Here is a 17,858-nt window from a genome sequence, read left to right as displayed (position 1 = left end):
TTCCAGTAGGTGGTTAAAACTGCAGCACTAACTTACACATTTGTAACTGTTGTTGCCATAATGTATTGTAAGTTTTGAGAGAAAATAAAAGGAGTAATCATTAGCTATTATGTAATAGCAGCTCTCCATAGTCTAGAGTCGCAGTGTTTCGGTCCCTAGAGTAAGTCCGGGTCAGATTGGCTTACTATGTAGTACTTACTGTGTAGTACTTTGGACTAGTGGTTACCCTACCAAAGTCTAGTATATAGTACTAGAATTGCCGACCTGATTTCTTTTGGTGGTTACCATGATGTCAGCCATGCTGTTTGCTCCATTCTGTTACCTTTTGGTTTATATACTGGCCTGGTACTTTGAAAAACAAATTAAAAAGCTAAGAAAAGGAATTTCTCCTAAATGAGTCTATTTCTTTCAGGAGACAATTCTTCTATCAGAATGTAATACTTTTTTCTTACTGGTCAGCGGCACTCTTCTCCATTTTCCGTTCTGTCCCAGTTGCCAACAGAGACATTACCACTAGCCTTAAATCTCTTCCTAGTTTATGGGTCTTAAAATGTATTTAGAATAGGGTCCTCTTCCATAACGGGGGATATCCTAAATACTCAAGGACTGGTGAGGTCTCCATTTAATCTCGGGTTTAGCCATGTTAAACTCTGCTTCGGCAAAGACAAATTACTTGACCCTGCTTCTCCTCCCGGGCCCAGTGGGGCCACTGACTTCAGGTGCAGTCAACTCTCAGTCCTCTGAAAGGAGCAAGACTGGATTGTCTTCAGACAAAATGTCTGTAGGGGACAAATTAGCTTAGCATCCAGCTCGAGGTAACCAGAGGAAAACAAAGGTGCTGAGGCGGGGGTACCCCACACTCCCACTCACATCCTGCTACATGCTGGTGAGAGTCTGGGGAGGCCCAGCCTGCAAGCACACCCTGTGTCTTCTGCACTCCAGCATCTCTTTGTTTTCACCTCCCTCTCTGCTCTCTTTGCCTGTTTCTTCTGCTCCTTTAAGGTAAGTAGAGAAAGGATGCTGATTTTTCTAATTAAAGGTATTTTTTTATCAAGAGGGTTTTTAAATCATTGAATTAAATTTGACTTGTTATGTTTTTAAGTTGTGTGGCTCATTGCAGAATGAAAACCAAACAGTGTTCATCTTGTTAGCAGTGGCCACTCCCTAAAGCTAAATTGTAATTTCTCAAAAGGTCATGTGACTGCAGAAGCTCATCATTAAGAGTTTAGTTTTCCAGGGTTCACCTATAATTTCAAGTCTAAATCAATATTACTTTCATTTGCTCTAAAGACCATTTTTCTAAATCGCTTCATATTCATACCATTTCTATCAAAGCATGCCATCTTGGAAAAATGTCATACATAAGTAGGATTTGGGGGTGAGGGAGGAACATTGTAAATTGTAAGGTGTAAAGTGAATTGTCTGACCCAATTTCTGATAATTTTGATAATTTCTGATATTTCCGTCTGGTGATAAGTGATTCTATTTTTCAGTACAGTTCCACCTTTATGAACTTACTGATCTTAGACAATTATCTACCGATCCACTTACTGATCTTAGACAATTATCTACCGATCCTCTTGCATTTCCGGTCAACTATTATTCATTGATTTTGACTGTACGGTAAATCAGCTGGTGCTCCTGAAGGTATCATAGTACCAGTGAGTCACAAAGGCATCTGCTGATTCTCATTCACTCTCAGGAAGTAGGAGTATGTAGTTTTCCTTCTCACGGGAGTTTAGTTATGACACTGCTTTATAGCCATTCTTTGAATCATATAACATTAAGATTTGACATGATTATTCTTAATTGACTTGGGACTAGACAGACAATTCTCATATTTGGTTTTGCCTTTAGATTTAATGACATACAGGCTTTGAGAAGTGAGCAAATTCAATTTTTCTGGTGAGTTTTATGTAGCATTATCAAGAGTACAATACTGTGCAGAGAATATAAAGTTATGTCCCATTCTCTTGCTGAATTTATAAAGTATTGCCAGAAATGTTTTATCTGATCCAAGCTCCTCTTTCTCATTCCATAGTCTCCGTTCTTTCTCCCTTTTCTTCTCAGAGACTCTCTCTCATAACCAAAGCAGAAATTTTAGTATTCATTTATTTATTCACTAAATATTTATTGAGGAATTACATGCCAGAATAAGCATTGAGAATGCAGTGGTAATAGACATGGCCCCTACTCTTCCACAGAACTTACAGTCTAGTGCAGGGGTTGAGGTGGAGGGGAGGGTATCAAATTCTCCCACTGCCTGTCTTTGTAAATAAAGTTATTGGAATACAACCCTACCCATTCATTTGCATATTGTCTGTGGCTGCTTTTGCACTATGACAGCAGACTAAAATAATTGCAACAGAGACGCTGTGGTCTGCAAAGCTAAGAATGTTTACTACTTTACCCTTAACAGAAAAAGTTAACCCCTGCTCTAGTGGGTATGGTGGAGAACTAAGTGCAGACTAGAGCCTGAAAAGTCTTATCAACCTTGTTCAGGAGGAGAAATTCTCCTGAGGGAAGTGTGCCAACAGTGAGATGTTATAATCAGGGAAGGTAACATGTTCATATTTGAACTTTAGAAAAGTCACTATGGCTGCTATGTAAAAAAAATAATGAAGAAAAACAGTAAGTGCGTGTCTTAGAATGAGAAGCATTAAAGCATTAAGTAGTCAAGAGCATGAGCTCTTGAGCCAGGCCACCTGGATTCAAATTTTGGTCCTACCACATCCTGATTCTGACATTTGGTGACTTCTTGGTCAGATTTTCTCTCCATAAAATACGTATGGTAATCATAGAACCTAACTCTTGGGATGAAATAAGTTAATATTTGTGAAGCATGTAGACCATAGTGTTTTTAATCATCACTATTATTGCTGTTGTAGTAATCCTGTTAAGAGATGAGATTGGCCTGAACTATAAGGCAGGGGCAGTGAGGGTAGTGGAAAGACGTGATCAATTTCAGAAGCTACATAGGTGATACAACTGGCAGGAATTAGTGATAGATTGGATATCTGTAGGGTAAATAAAAGAGAACTAGAAGTTGAGGATGAAATGCAGGTTTTGGATTTGATCAGTTGAGTGGATGGTGGTTTGAGTCTCCAAAGTAGGAAAGGCAGTAATGGAAACAGGTTTGTGATGTGGGGTCAAGTTCAGTTTGAGGTGTCCTGAATTGAGCTACCAGATTGATATAAGTAGAAATGTTCAGGAAGCAGTTGACTGTAAGGTCCAGAGATCAGAACTGTGATACGGGCTGAGGAAATGGATGTAGGAATGGTCAGTATAAATCTCATCACGTACGTGGGTTGGAAGAGAATGAGATAACCCAGAAGAATGAGGGTGGAATGACTGGTAGACTTGTAACAGAGCTGTAAAGAACAGCAACAGTTAAATTTTACACAAAGAACCCATAAGTCAAAGAACAGATCAAAACAACTTTTGAAGGAAGATAAGCTTGAAGTTTCGATCCATTAAATATTTTCTTGTTGAGATGGCTGAATTTGAGAAATATTTAAATTTGCAATTTTTACATTAGCATAGGCCAATATACACCATACGATGTATTTCACAATTTGGCTATCTCGATATCATGTACTATCATATTCTACATTCTTCCAATGCGTGGTTTTATCCCTGTGGAATATTAAGCAACATAGTGGATGCTGTAGTTATGGATGTTGACATCTGATGACCTGTTCAATCTACTTTTCTGAATTTATTGACATTTCCTTCCCCTCATTTTTTATTTCCCCTGTTACCGATTCACTGGAGCCTTGATGTAAAGAACTGAAGTGCGGAGAATGTGTTTCCTTTTTGTGTGTTATATTTAGTTCAACGTCATCAACTTGGGTCCAATATTTTAGAGTTTTATAATGATTTCTCTATTTTAATTTGTTTACAGCATTGCCATAAGTGAGTATAATTGTGGAAAGGAGCCAGAAGAAAAATTGAAGAAATTTATATTTTTTCCATCATCAGAATCACTTCACAGCATCGGTGCCTACATCTTTGTTAGAGTCATGCTTGGCTTCCTGTCCTTAACGAGTTAATTCCTCAGTACTTCATAAATACAAGATTTCTGGCAGGGCCGCCTCCTACCTATTCACCTCTGACCCTAACTTAGTAAGACTCACAGGCCAGGCTCCAGCTAAGTCCCTGCTGCTCAGGTGTGTGACGATCAGAAAAACCTGATCCAGAAGGCTTATCTACCTATAACACATGTCCGAAGAAAAGCGTCATATTTATAGAATCAGGCTGAGTGTTGCATTTTATATTCAGTTTTGTATTATAGGAGGAAAATTGTGGAACAACTTTGAAATGGACCAAAAAGATTACTGGCCACACTATCTGACTCAGCTTTCTAGCTAACTTGCCCTTTCATTATCTGTGAGCTATTTTACAATCCAGTAAATGATAGGAAACTGATAGTAAAGTGAAAGGTTCTTGTCCATTGAAAAGGAAATTGTGTACCGTGGAATGCAATCGGTTATTACCCTCTGGATGTTGACATGTTTTACCAGTTTTGCATCTATTTGTAAATCTTTGCAGTATCCTTTTTTTAAATTTATTTTTTAGGAGTTTATTTGAGCAACAATCTATTCCAACCAGGCAGCACCTAACCGGAAGTGGTTATGAACGTTCCCCCTTTGCAGGCTTGATGTTTATATACTTGTTTGTTCTTTGGATTTACCTTTGAACCAGTTTAATATCTTACAGGTTCCCTTTTTAATTAATGAGTTAATTAAAATATAGAGGCTGCCAAAAAAATGTATACACATTGTATTTATCTTTTGTTATAAGTATATATTGAATATTACAATTTTAATACAGTTTTTTTCCTTTCTTAAAATGTGTATACATTTTTTTGGCGTCCCCGGTATATATCCCATGTTCCCCAAAATTCTCTTGTTGTATATACCCATGTATATTTCTGCATGCATATAACATCTCTAGAAAGACACACGAAATGGCTAACTATGATGCCCTCTACAGAGGAAAAGGCAGGAAAACTTGCTTTTAACTATATGCCCTTATGAATACTTTGAATTTTGTATCATATACTTATATTATCTAAACAAATAGATAAATTTTTAAAATTCTTTTCTGAACTCTCTAAAATTAATCCTTAGCTAGTCCTTACCAAAACGTCAGCATCAGCGAAATTCACATTTGAATAAACTGACTTTCTAAAAAGAGGTCTTTGTCTCTATTAAACTACTAGTAGATAGCAACATACATGTCAACATCATGCCTAGAGCCTTACTTTTGTGCTCTTTAAAGCGAAGTTTTTAACTTTAGTTTTGAAGGTGGCTCTAACACGGTAGAAACTTTTTGATCAGATAGTACTAATTCGATTTTGAACCCATTAAATTCGCCCTATCAAATTGTCGCTAGTGGCTCTCCTTTAAGTCAGAGGTTCTCAAGCTTGGATGCATGGTAAAACCACCTGGGGGGAGCTTTTCAAAATTTGAATACCCAGACCAATTAAACCACAGAGTCTGGGGAATGGGACACAGACATCAGTATTTTTTTAAACCACTGAGGCGATGCTCAGGTTGAGAACGCTGCTTCATGCAAAGAACGGTACTGGTTTAGCAAATACTTCACGTATAGCACCCCAGGAGCAAAAGCACTCGGGATCTCTAACTGAAAGATCTGCATAAGGTGGTCCAAACAGAAAGGCTGGGGGTGTGGGGCAACCCTTACCGAGTATCCTTACATGCAAAATCTCTTTACCTCTGGAATGGGGCAAATTAGGTATTGGGTGTGATTTAAAAGTCCAAACTGACTGGGTTACAGTTATTAGAGCTTTTTTGAAAAATAGTTCTCAATTCAGCTAAGGTCTCACTGAGTAGAAAATACCAAATTGGGACCAAGTCCATATCCCTGCCTTGTTCCTCTGCCATTAGCGGCACGAAGCCAGCCCAGTGATGGATGCCATCTAACACCACTGCTGCCATATGGTTATATTACTGGCACAGAGCTCTAGTTATCATACACCGGTCAGCTGGGAAAACCACATACTGTACAACATGTCTGTTTTTGTCGAAGGTCCTAGAACCTCATTGCTCTAACCCATAACAATTTGCTTTATTAAGAGGTATTTGAGAGAGAGTTAGATTTAGAAGTAGAGAAGTAAAAAACGCATCCATTCATTTATTTTGGAATGGTAAGGCAAGGAAATAGTTTTTCTTGGCATTTCCTTCCCCCTACCCCAAAAGATATCTTATAATGGGAAGTCCTCATTAATGGCCTGCGTCTGTTTCACACTTTAACCCATTTTATTGTTGCCTCAGCCTTTGTTTAAACATGAAAATTGGTATCATAAACTCTGCTGTGGTTTGCCTTCATGTACTCATTGTATATCCCCCTCCCTTTTGTATAGGAAGACAGAGATGTCAACCCCATGCCTAACCGAGGAGGCAATGGATTAGTTCCTGGGGATGACAGATTCAAACCTGTGGTACCATGGCCTCATGTTGAAGGAGTAGAAGTGGACTTAGAGTCTATTAGAAGAAAAAACAAAGCCAAAAATGAACAAGAGCGCCATGCTGGAGGAGAGAACCAGAGAGACATAATGCAGAGGCAGTATCTCACTTTTAAGCCTCAGACATTCACCTACCGTGATCCTGTGCTACGCCCAGGGATCCTTGGTAACTTTGAACCCAAAGAACCTGAGCCTCATGGAGTGGTTGGTGGCCCTGGAGAGAAAGCCAAGCCATTGGTTTTGGGACCAGAATTCAAACATGCAGTTCAAGCCAGCATTAAAGAGTTTGGATTTAACATGGTGGCAAGTGACATGATCTCACTGGACCGCAGCGTGAATGACTTACGACAAGAAGAGTAAGCACACATCCTCTTCTTTCTAAAATTGGGGCAATTATTGTTTTGATAGATATTTAGTTAGATGCTAGAATGGAGAAAGTAGTTATGCCTTTATGTCAAGGAAATAAGAGGATCTTTGCTCTACAAAATGGCCAGAAGGAGGAGATCTCTCCATTTATGCCGTGCTATTGAGGCTATGACATATACAATTCTGGAGTTTCCTACATCAATCCTACTCAATATCTGCTCCCCAGAGTGGCACGGTCTGTGAGTTTTTTGTTACCAGTCCACAGTGAGAAAATGAGCTTGCACCAGGATGTAAATCAACTATAAATACTTTGGTTAGTTCAACTGACAGTTTTTTAATAACAAAATTTATTGCCGTGTTGCTTTTCATCCTGGATCCATCTTGTTGAGGAACAATAACAATAACACTGCCTTAAATGTCTCATATAATGAACTAAATATTTATGTTTCCTCTCATTCTTTCCTCAGTATTGAAACTGAGTATGCAAAAGGAACACTCAGATAAAACTAGGGCCTAAGCTTTCAAATACTTTTCATGTAGTTTAATGTAAAATAAAGGATTTCCAACTCTCAACTTTTGCTACGTGGCGATTATTGAATGAACTCAAAGCTTTTCTCTTTCAGTTTATTCAATAACCGGTACTACTCCCATAGGATCTAAATAGCTTCCGTTAATGTGGATGCATATGTAATTCACTGCTACTAGAAACCTCTGAAAATGTATTCCTGACGGTGCATTATTAACATAATCTTCGTTTTAAAAGGTTAACATAGCACGCGCACACACACCCACAGCAGCATTCTTTATGACCAATTAGTAAAATCTGTACCTAATATAGTGCTACTCAGTAGAATTTGCCTTCATGTGTTTATTGGTAAGAGTGAGAGGAGATGACTGAAGCACGCAAAGAAGATAGGAGTAGAAGCGTGGAACCATGATGGTGAGAGACATAACCTCTTGTACAGGGAAGAGCTAGAACATCTCGAGACTGTGAAGGAGGCATCTTGGAGCAGTTTATCCCTAATCATAGTACAGTCGTGGGGCTTGAACAAACAAAAACCGAGGGCACTCAGTTCAATTTGAATTTCAGATAACAACAGAAAACATTTAGTATAATTATGTCCCAAATAGTGTATGGGACATACTTACACTTTAAAAAAAAAATTATTTATCTTAAATCCAGATTTAACCGGTGTCCTGTATTTTATTTGGCAACCCTTCTAGTCAGGGGTTGAGGATAGTTATAGAGCTAGAACTGCCATGCAAGGACCCTTTATGGCCTGTAACAGGATTTGCAGTCCCTCGTCTGGAGTGTGTCTCAGTTATAAAAATCATAGTGCACTCAATCATAGTGCGCATCTCTATTAGAGAAGGTTCTTTGAGAATCTATTGATGGCATTCTCCTCACCGTAACTGGGAAGAGAGAAGGGAGGGGCGAGTCTAACATTTATTGGCTTTCCACTACATGTCAGGACTTGACTATAAGTTGCTTTATTTAATTCTTACAACCAAACTGTGAGAGAGTTCTCACCTGCGTATGGAAAGTCTGAGGCTTAGCATTGTGTCTTCTTGGTATTTGCCCAGCAAGACGGTAAAGCTGTGATTCAACCCGAGGTGGTTTGGTGTGAAAGCCCCTTCTCTTTCCACCACACCACACCTCAAGGTACGGATCTCCTGGACAATCTGCCTCAGGGCAGTTACAATCCAAGGGTGAGCCTAGTGTAGGGACTGAGGTTTTAGCACCCCAGTGGTTTTAAGAGTTGCTAAAAATGTTTTAGCAACTCTTTATAAGAGATACGTCTTTTAAAATACCAATATAAATCGATCTCATTTTTCTATATAAGAAATATGCTAAGAAATCAAGTGACATACAAGACAGGGCAGGACACAGGATTAGAATCATCGTCTGTGCCACCCTCTCTTTCACCCCTCACACCCATTCTATCTGCAAGGTCTCTTGTTTCTAGCACCAAACTGGGTGCTGTTCTTTCATCTCCACTACAACCACCCAAGGCCAAGCCACCATCTCTCTCGGAATCCTGCAAGAGCATCCCTCCTGGATCTCCATGTTTGCTCTTACCTCTTATCTTACTCACACAGAAGCCAGTGTGATGTTTGAACCCGAAAATCTAGCTTATATATAACCATTCTTTGCCTTCCCAGTACACTTGAAAGAAAACCCTAACTCCTAACCAGCAGCAGCCCCCATGCCTCGCCACCCTTCTCTGCGGCTATGCTTCTTGCCCACAGTGCACCAGCTGTGTCTACTTCCCCGTTCCTTTGCGCGTGCTCTTCCTTCCTCCCTTCTCCGGGAATGATTTTTCCCTTCTTACGGCTGACTCCTTCCCCTCTTTCAGGTCCCAGTCATACCTCTACCCATGCTGTCTAATTTGGTAATGCCCTGCTTTATTTTCTGTTATTGCTCTCTGCCCATTTCTTTCACGGCATGTACCAAATTTTGTAATTAGGGGTATTGGTTTATTTAGTTCTTACTGACTGTCTTTCCTCCTAGATGATAAGCTCCTGAGAGCAAGGAATATATCTGTTTTCTTCATCAGCTACTTCCAGTAACTGACAACTAGGAGCTTGGTAGTCCAGTTGGTAAATATGTGTTGAGAGGAAGGAAGGGAGAGAGGGATGGAGGGAGGAAGGAGAGAGAGAGAGAGAGAGAGAGAGAGAGAGAGAGAGAGAGAGAGAGATCTTCCAGGTTTTAAAACCTTGGCTTCATTATCAGATATGAAATCTTAGACCAATTACCTACTGTCTCCAACTCAGTTACCTAATCCTTAAAATAGATCTCACCATGCCTGTCTCTCAGGATTGGCATTAGAATTAAATGACTATTATAATAGACTGAAAGTGTTTTATCTTAAGCCTGGTGTGGTTAGAAACTTAAGTATTATTGGCTGTTTTCATTGCTATGGCACTTTCTTCAGGTCACATATCTTCTTGTCACTCTTCAATGTTTTCAGTTACTATTTCACTTGGATGTTCTCTGTTGCTTTTTGGAAAACAAACATACCACACACTTCCTTATCTACATCATCTTTCTCCTTCTCCTTCTTGTATCTTCCACAATGGCAAAGCTTCATCTCTTTTTGATAATTTCATACACAAGTTGCCATCTGAATTTTCTACCTCTCAGAGTCTTACTTGCTGTCCTGCAGTTTCCTTCCTTCCTTTCTCTTCCTTCTTTCCTCATTGCGTCCCTTCTTGTTCTTCTTTTCTTTTATCTTTCTTACCTCTCCCATGCCTTGCCAATTATCTCTCATGTTCTTTTCTCTTGCACAACTAGAGCAGTACCTAGAAATAGGATTATGGCCTGTTTCTGTATATCATTCTTGTAAATATTGTGTCTCCAATCAAATAAAAGGACCCAAGGCTATCTTAGCAAATGCTCCTAAAGCCCTCTTTAAAACTCTATGCTAGTGAGAAAAGTTCATATATATATATATATCTATATATATATATGTAGATATATATATATATAGATAGATATATCTATCTATCTATCTATCTATATATATCTATATATATATAGATATATATAGATATATAGATATATATATATATATCAAAATACTCATAATAACCCCGGAAACTTTTTAAAAACTGAATCCAGATTGTTTTTTAAACTTGAAAAAAAAGAATGAGATAGGCTTCATTCCTCTTTGAACACTTAAAATTCAACATAGAGTAATAATTTCTAAGTAGAGTTATTCATAAATTAGAATGTAGACAGGCTTACATATTTCCTCTAAAATACAAAGGCCAACAACAAATAAAACACCCCTAAGTGCTAATATGTATATTAGCACTTTTCTGCTTTTGTTGGCCACATACTGGAAACAAAATATAAATCCATGTCCCACACACACACCTCCCTCACGCTCATCCCTCATGAAGAATGCACTACAAGGAGCCCAGCCTGGCTCGGTGGTATTGGCTTTCTGCAGCGTTAGAATATAGGCTTCATCAGCCTTGTTCTCTCTTGCCTGTGGAGACATAGAAATAAACGAGCCACCTGCCAAGCTTAGAAACCAAGCTTTGGACAGTTTGTCCAGCTGTGCCATCTGGCACTGTGGTTACCATGTTCGTTTCTGTGGCTGTTCCATCGTCTTTTCAGATGAGCGTCCTCTACCTTGGAAGCAGGACAGAACTGCCCAGCTGCCAGCATGACTCATGCTTATGTATGTTACAGCTTTGAATTACATTCTCTGGCTGAGTAATTTGCTGGCTGTTGATTACTTGTTAAAAGAGTGAGTAACAGTATTTTGAGTGAACTGGAGCCCTACTTCTTTTTTAAAGACTTGAGCCAAGAATGACTTCACCTGCCTTCACACTTATTTTCTATAAAAAAAAAAAAAAACCATACGCAATTTTCTTCACAGTTCAACAGATATTGAGGATCTCCAATAAACAAGATAACTGTGCTAGCCCATCAGGGGATGCAACAGTGAGAAAATACTGTCCCTGCTTTAAAGGGGCTTGCCATCTGCTCCTGGAGAGAAGGGAAAGAGTACCATAATGTAAGAGCCATAGGAAAGGCATGAGCAAAATGGCCTGGTTCAGAGGAGTGGGAGGACACATTGAGTTACAGGGGAGTCAGGAAGGGATTGACGGAGGGAGGGGGCACTAGGGACGGACCCTGAAGGATGAGCATGCAAGTGTTGAAGACATGAAGATACAGCATTGACTGGGAGGAAAGCAAGTGGCGTCATGTCCTGGGATCAAGAAGTATGTGTAGAGAAACAAAGCTGATAGGTAGGCTCATCTTTAGAAGACCACGATGCCATTTGCAAAGCCTATGGTGAATTTGGTAATCAGGAAAGACCACTGAAGGTTTCCAAAGGGAACTTTAGGAATATGAGACTGGTAGAGGTGTCTAGAGTACATTGGGGGGTAGGGACCTGTTAGAGGGTTAGTAGCATTAGAGTAGGAACTTCAGTGAAGGTTACAGAACCAGAAAAAGGAGACTCAATGTAACAGAACAGAAGAGTTAGAGTCAGTAGGCCTTGACAGCTGATTAAGTGAAAGGAAGAATTAAACATAAATCCAAGACTCTGAAGCACAGAAACACAAAGAACGGTGCCATTAACAGAAGTATGGTGGATGGAATTTACATGGTGCTCTGCCCAAAGCTTGGTTACCTAAATCACTTGGATCCCTGGCTTTATGTGAATTTACACACAGCCGGTCAAGATGAGAGCCTATTTGTGGGAAGAGGTGGAAAGTTCTATTTGTGAATATATTACATTTTCTCCTAAAACAGTTTGGGATTTTATTTCCTTTACTGTGAACTAACTGTGAACTAACTGCTGATGCAAATACTACATGGAAATCATTCTTGCCCTTTTTCAGCCCAAGGCAGACAATCAGAGGTATACAATCCAAGTGATTTTGTTTCAAACAAATGAATTACATATTTTGACTTGTTGAACAAATTCGTCTGCTGCTAATCGTTAACCTTTCCTCCTACCTACACACCTATTGCACTTCTATTTTGTAGAAAGCTATCTTAGTTGCGTTTACAAAGTGAATTAATAGATATTAAGGTGCTTCAAAAATTCTAAAAGCTATGCAAATATTAATATGAGTGTTAATAACTTTCTTAAGCTTGTCTGTGGGAAACTGAGGGTTTTTTAAAAATATGTTTTACTTTTATAGTCATTTACACCAGATAATTCTCTTGTTACCTGATTCCAAAATGCTGATTTTTATACTCGAATTTTAAGATGAATTGTGATCGTGAGGTTTTTTCTTTCTCTATTCGTGTTAAAGGCTTTCTTTGATACCTCTGTGTAGAAAGTAGTGCTATAATTTATAGAATAGATGCTATTTTCAAAATATTGATTTAACTGAAATGCTATAGATTCTTTTTTAATTTCAGTTTCTACATATTATGTCCCATGGGTTTCAGTTAGAGCTAACTGAAGCTCTAAGGAGCTGCTCAAAGAGATTAAAACAAATTGTTAGAATAATCTATAAATCATATACACACATATATGTGAATTACATATATGCATATGTATTTCACTTTGTCCCAGTTTCTATGATCAGTGTATGTGGTGGTTCTATATGACCCGATCCAAACTATACTGGTCACGGTTAGTAACATGTGATCCTTTTCTCTCTTAGGTTGCCCAAAATATGTCTCATTTTTCAGACTACGACTTGGCAGCCTTAGATCTAATCTGCAGGAAGCACATTTGAAATTGATTTTAGATGACGCGTGATGAACAGGTTGCTTCTTTAGGTCCAAAAATTATTATGTTCTAACTGGCCTGAACATTTTTACTCTTGGAAGCTACTTTTTGTGAGTTCAGAGGTTTCCCAGATTAACTTTAAAGGACAATTATGTTCTGATGCGTAGTTTCTTCTTTCTTCTCAACACACACACACTGCACTTTGGAACTTTCTCAGTTATGAAGGCAGAGCTGATGTTTGTTTAAGGTTCTGGCTGACAACGGGAGATGTACTTAGCTAAGTTGGAATTATTATAGCAATCAGGGGGTAACTTATGTCACCCCAGTTACCACAGCAGTTTAGAGGTGTACCACATTCATAGAGTGAGCCTACTGGAACTAGAGGTCATTTGTTGCTCTAAGCCAACTAGCAGACTAGCGGCAATCTTGAATCCCCTTCTCTCCTTGATAGCATTCTGGGTGGTGCACTTCCCTTGGTGGAAACATTCTTCTGCTGCCAGGACCTCGTGTGGTTCATAAGGTTCTACCCGCTCTAGTCATTTTCCAAGTTGCTCATTAAAAGAGACTTAGCATCATTTCCTGTCCCCTCATCCTGCCCCCACCCCAAACCCTCACCACCGATATGTCAAAAGTATAAGGTAGGCCTGATAAAAAAAAAAAAAAAAAAACTACAAACTCAGGTTGCTTATTTTTGTTTTTTCACAGTCCTCCGCCCCCAACCAGGAATTGAGAATACGTTCCCTGGAGGCTAGTTAGAAAAATATTATGGAAGCACCACTAGATATTCCATAACATCCCACACCAATGGCAGGCAATTTCAGAAAGACCTTGACTTATTTTTTCTTTTCAGGCTGTTTGCCACCCATCAGGAGCAGTGACACAGGAGATTAAGAGGTGTTTTTCTACCCTCTCCTATTGGAGTATCTCAGTTTGGGAGCTGACAGTCATTTCAAGGTGTCTAGTCATTATCCTCTGCTGAAAGGTTATTAATTCCTTCCCAGCAAGGGCCTCTGCCAGTAGACCCAGACACGCCACAGTACAATGTGGATGCCAGAACACAAGCCCCTCCCTCAGCAGGTTGGCATGACCTCCTCTGGTAACTTAGCAACTCAGACTAGTAGATGCAGGCAGGGCCATTAGATACAGCCTGTTGCTCTGATGTGTGTTTCCTTGATGCACGTTGGCTCTCCTGTGTTTGGTAAACAGGGAAATAGTATTGATTCGGTGTGGAAGTACTCACAGTGCCTAGATTTCCTCCTGCAATGTAATGTTTGGAAGTGATCGGGGCAAGGGTTCTTACAGTTAGAGTGACCTCCATAACAAGATATTTATTAAGACTAAGAAAAAAGCTGACAGTCCTGAAGAAGTATTTCTCTTTAGTGCAAGAGATGTGGGGGTGAGGGGGAGCAGGGGTGCCTAGTGACTTCAGGATGCATTACACTTGCTACTATGCTAAGCTGTCTGGGGAGCAGCCAGTGCATCCAACGAAGCCGAGAGGAAATTGATTGATGAAAAAGGCTCTCTCTGGATCATAGTCTTAATTTTGGTAAAGTTGCTTTGTATTAGGAAGGAGAGTCTCCAAGGACCTACGAAAAGGAAAGCACAAGCCCCTGGGTTTAAAGGCTGCAAAGGATGGACTGTGATGTAAAATGCAAATGTCAGTGGTGATTTTTAACTGTGCTGATTGATTTCCCTTAGGGCTCTGGTCCCAAAGTTCCCTAAGTTTTGAGTGGTCTCGTCCTATTCCTGTTTTTCCTTTAAGTCCTTTTTCTTTCTTTCTTTCTTTCTTTTTTTAAAAAGCATGATTTTGCAAATCAGAAGGTTTACCAGGAACAAAAATATGTATGGCATTGTAGCAGAAGTGTCTGTATTGTACATAAAGGGTAGTCAAAGCCAAACTGCTGGGCATTGGACCACATACAGTGTGACTGCAAAATCATACTGTGAGGTGTTTTGCACATTTAAGATGAGTAAGTTCCATGAAACTGATTAGCTGCTTAGCTGTTAAGCCAGGCATAAATAACATTTAAGAAAAAGAAGAACCCCAACCTTGCCGTTTGTTCTAGAAGCACAGCAACCATTCTAAAAGAGAGACAGAACTTAGTGAGTGAGGACTGACCTACACTGGGCCATACATTTGGGAGAAACTGAGCAGTGTAGAGCCCGGTCTTACTACTGTCATGATAGGCTGTAAAAACCCAAGGTGACAGCTTCACCCCTTTTACAAATAGACACGTAGATCTTTACCTCTGGAATATCTGGTAAAAGGACCAGTTTTGGAGAGAAACAAAAAGTAGGAAGGTGGAGGAGGCAGGGGAGAGAAGACTGTCTTTAAAAGTTGTCGAACCAGGTCAAAGCCTGCCTCCCTCTTAGACTGAGTTTCAAGCCGATGTCCACTCCTCCATCTCTGGGGCAGTTGGGACAGCTCCCCCACGGTAAAGGCAAATCCTTAGAGAGAGATGTAAAGCAGGGCCGTCAATACCAATTCTTTTTGTCTTATTCACAGATTGTGGAAGAAGCGATATGCAAAATTTGTTGTACAACTTCTTGAATTCACTTATAAGTTAATTATCTTTGCTCATTTTTAAGCCGAATATGAAAAAAATGCACTTAGTATATTATAAATAGAATTACTCTTTCATCATTCTTGCGACATAGAAGGTGAACCTGCTAAAAAGTAAAAAAGGCCGAGCTAATTATAGGAGTTAAAATTACATAAGGATACCGTTTAATTCCGTAATTCTTGTATTATCACTGGGAAATGGCCATAGTTTCGCTTTCCTCTTCACTGAATCTTGAGGGAGATTCCACTCTTCAAAATATCGTTCATGTGTAGGAGGAAAATCATATTTTAAATAACTTAGTAACTTATTTTAGAATGAGCACTGCCATTGTAATGCAAAGAAAAATCACCACACATTCTCCAGAATAGCAAGTCCCAGCGAGCAAATCAAAAACCAGAATCAAGGACTCTGGAGAAAGATTTGAGACTCTAAACTACACGCTCCTAAGGGCCTGGAGACGCACAACTATCACTTGAAAGGAAAGTTGTGAAGTGTTCAGGAAGAGAATGTGAACAAGCAGCTGCTGTGTTTCATCCTTTGTGAGGCAGGGGCTCCCTCCAGAGCCGGACATGCTCAGTGCAGGCCTGCTGGCGTGGATCCCATCTTAGGAAGGGTTGGAACACTGGTTTCTGCTCTGACAGAGAGAGTGGGAAAGAAATCCTTTCCTTTAAAAGCTTTTGTTGAAGTCTGTGTGAACCACAACTTATTAGGAAGGTAGCATCTGGTATTCTTATTTAAATCAAAGAAGAGTCTATTTTCTCAGCAGACAACGAAACAACCTAGATTAGGGTTTAACTGGTTCTTGACCTCATATTCTGTCATTATGGCACCAGTCTCTGTCTCCACTGGGGAGAGGAAGGGCTGGAATTAAGAGTGTGCTAGGGAACATACGTGCGCTATAGAAAGGCAAGTTCCGGCCCTCGGGCATTTTTTTTACACTTGTTTATATAGTTTTGGGGAACTATTTCTCACTCACTTTAGATGAGGTACAAGCTATTTTCCATGTAATTAACTCTGCCACTGTCATGGCGCTTTGTTCACATAATACAGAGTCCTCAGTAAATGGTCATAAGGATCAACAGCATCATTGTCCATTTACTGACATACCTACTGTATGTCTGACAGTGTACTAGATCCTTTAATGCATTATCTCCAATCCTTATAACCATACTGAAGCCATATGTATACTATAGATACTGTATAATGTATATAAACTGTATAATATATATAACCATATTTTTAGATGGTGGAACTGAAGTTCAGCGAAGTTGGTAACATGAAGGTCATGTAACAAGAAGCTGGTGGCACTGGGGTTCAAGTGAAGCTTCTTACCGCACTGCCTTCTTAGTGAGGCTAAACTAATGGCCAAGGGGGTACGTTACAGTACAGTACAGCATGTTTAACTTTTTTTAAAAAGCAAAACCAAGTTAGGAAAAGGTAAAAGGCGAAGGCTTTATGTCTCATTATTGCAGAACGTTTTCCTGCCTCTGAGACAGGTTTGCTCAATCTCAGCATTATTGACATTCTTTGTCCTGGGGGCTGTCCTGTGGACTGTAGATGCCAATAACACGCACACACACTCACTCACACACCCTCCCGGGCCCTGGATGTGACAATGAAAATGTCTCCGGACTTTGCCACATGTCCCCTGTAGGGCAAACTCGCCCCTGATGAAGCGTCACCGCTCTCAGGGGTCAATCAAGGTAATATTGGGGGTGGGGTTGTGACACAATATAAATAACAGAGGTGGGATTGATAGCATCGTGGGGGAGAAAAGAGGGAGTTGTCCGTGTTTTTAACTTGTTTTAGCCACAGAACCCCCAGAATTCTTCTTCAGATGACTCCTAGGCAGCTCTATGCTTTGGTTCTTTCCACTTCCTTGAAACCCATGGGCTCCTCACCCAGTTTGGAAACCACTAGACTAGATGTCTTCCAAGGTCTCTTCCATTTTAAAATTAGGTTTTTCTGTGTTTCTACATTCTCCCCCTGGGTTTTCCACCAGGTTTCTCTAGATACAAAAGCTGACTGGAACCAACCAGCAAGCAGCTGGTGTGCAGCTGTTATCCCTCCAGCTTAGCGGAGTGCTTTCTGTTACAGTTTGGCCTCGTTCTGCTTCCTGGAAGGGCTGAGGGGTCTATGCCAGGTGGGACAGCCCTACTTAGAAAGTAGCAGTAGATACGGTGTCTGTTAAATTTGGCTGTGTAGTGCCCGCGCAGAGACAAGCAGGCCCTG

The 17,858-nt window shown here is 40.0% G+C and overlaps 1 protein-coding gene across 2 annotated transcripts in view; it reads left to right on the top strand.

Moving 5' to 3' along the window:
* Positions 1 to 17,858, top strand: part of GALNT7 (polypeptide N-acetylgalactosaminyltransferase 7) — a 122,981-nt gene that overhangs the window by 60,066 nt on the left and 45,057 nt on the right. For both annotated transcript variants that reach the window (XM_033135199.1, XM_033135198.1), the window contains exon 2: positions 6,389 to 6,846. In XM_033135199.1, the coding sequence (XP_032991090.1) occupies positions 6,389 to 6,846 (458 nt within the window). The remainder of the gene's footprint in view (positions 1 to 6,388; positions 6,847 to 17,858) is intronic.

This window comes from Rhinolophus ferrumequinum, chromosome 18 (assembly GCF_004115265.2).
Source record: "Rhinolophus ferrumequinum isolate MPI-CBG mRhiFer1 chromosome 18, mRhiFer1_v1.p, whole genome shotgun sequence".
NCBI classification, from domain to species: Eukaryota; Metazoa; Chordata; class Mammalia; order Chiroptera; family Rhinolophidae; genus Rhinolophus; species Rhinolophus ferrumequinum.
This window is presented reverse-complemented; position numbering and strand designations above follow the sequence as displayed.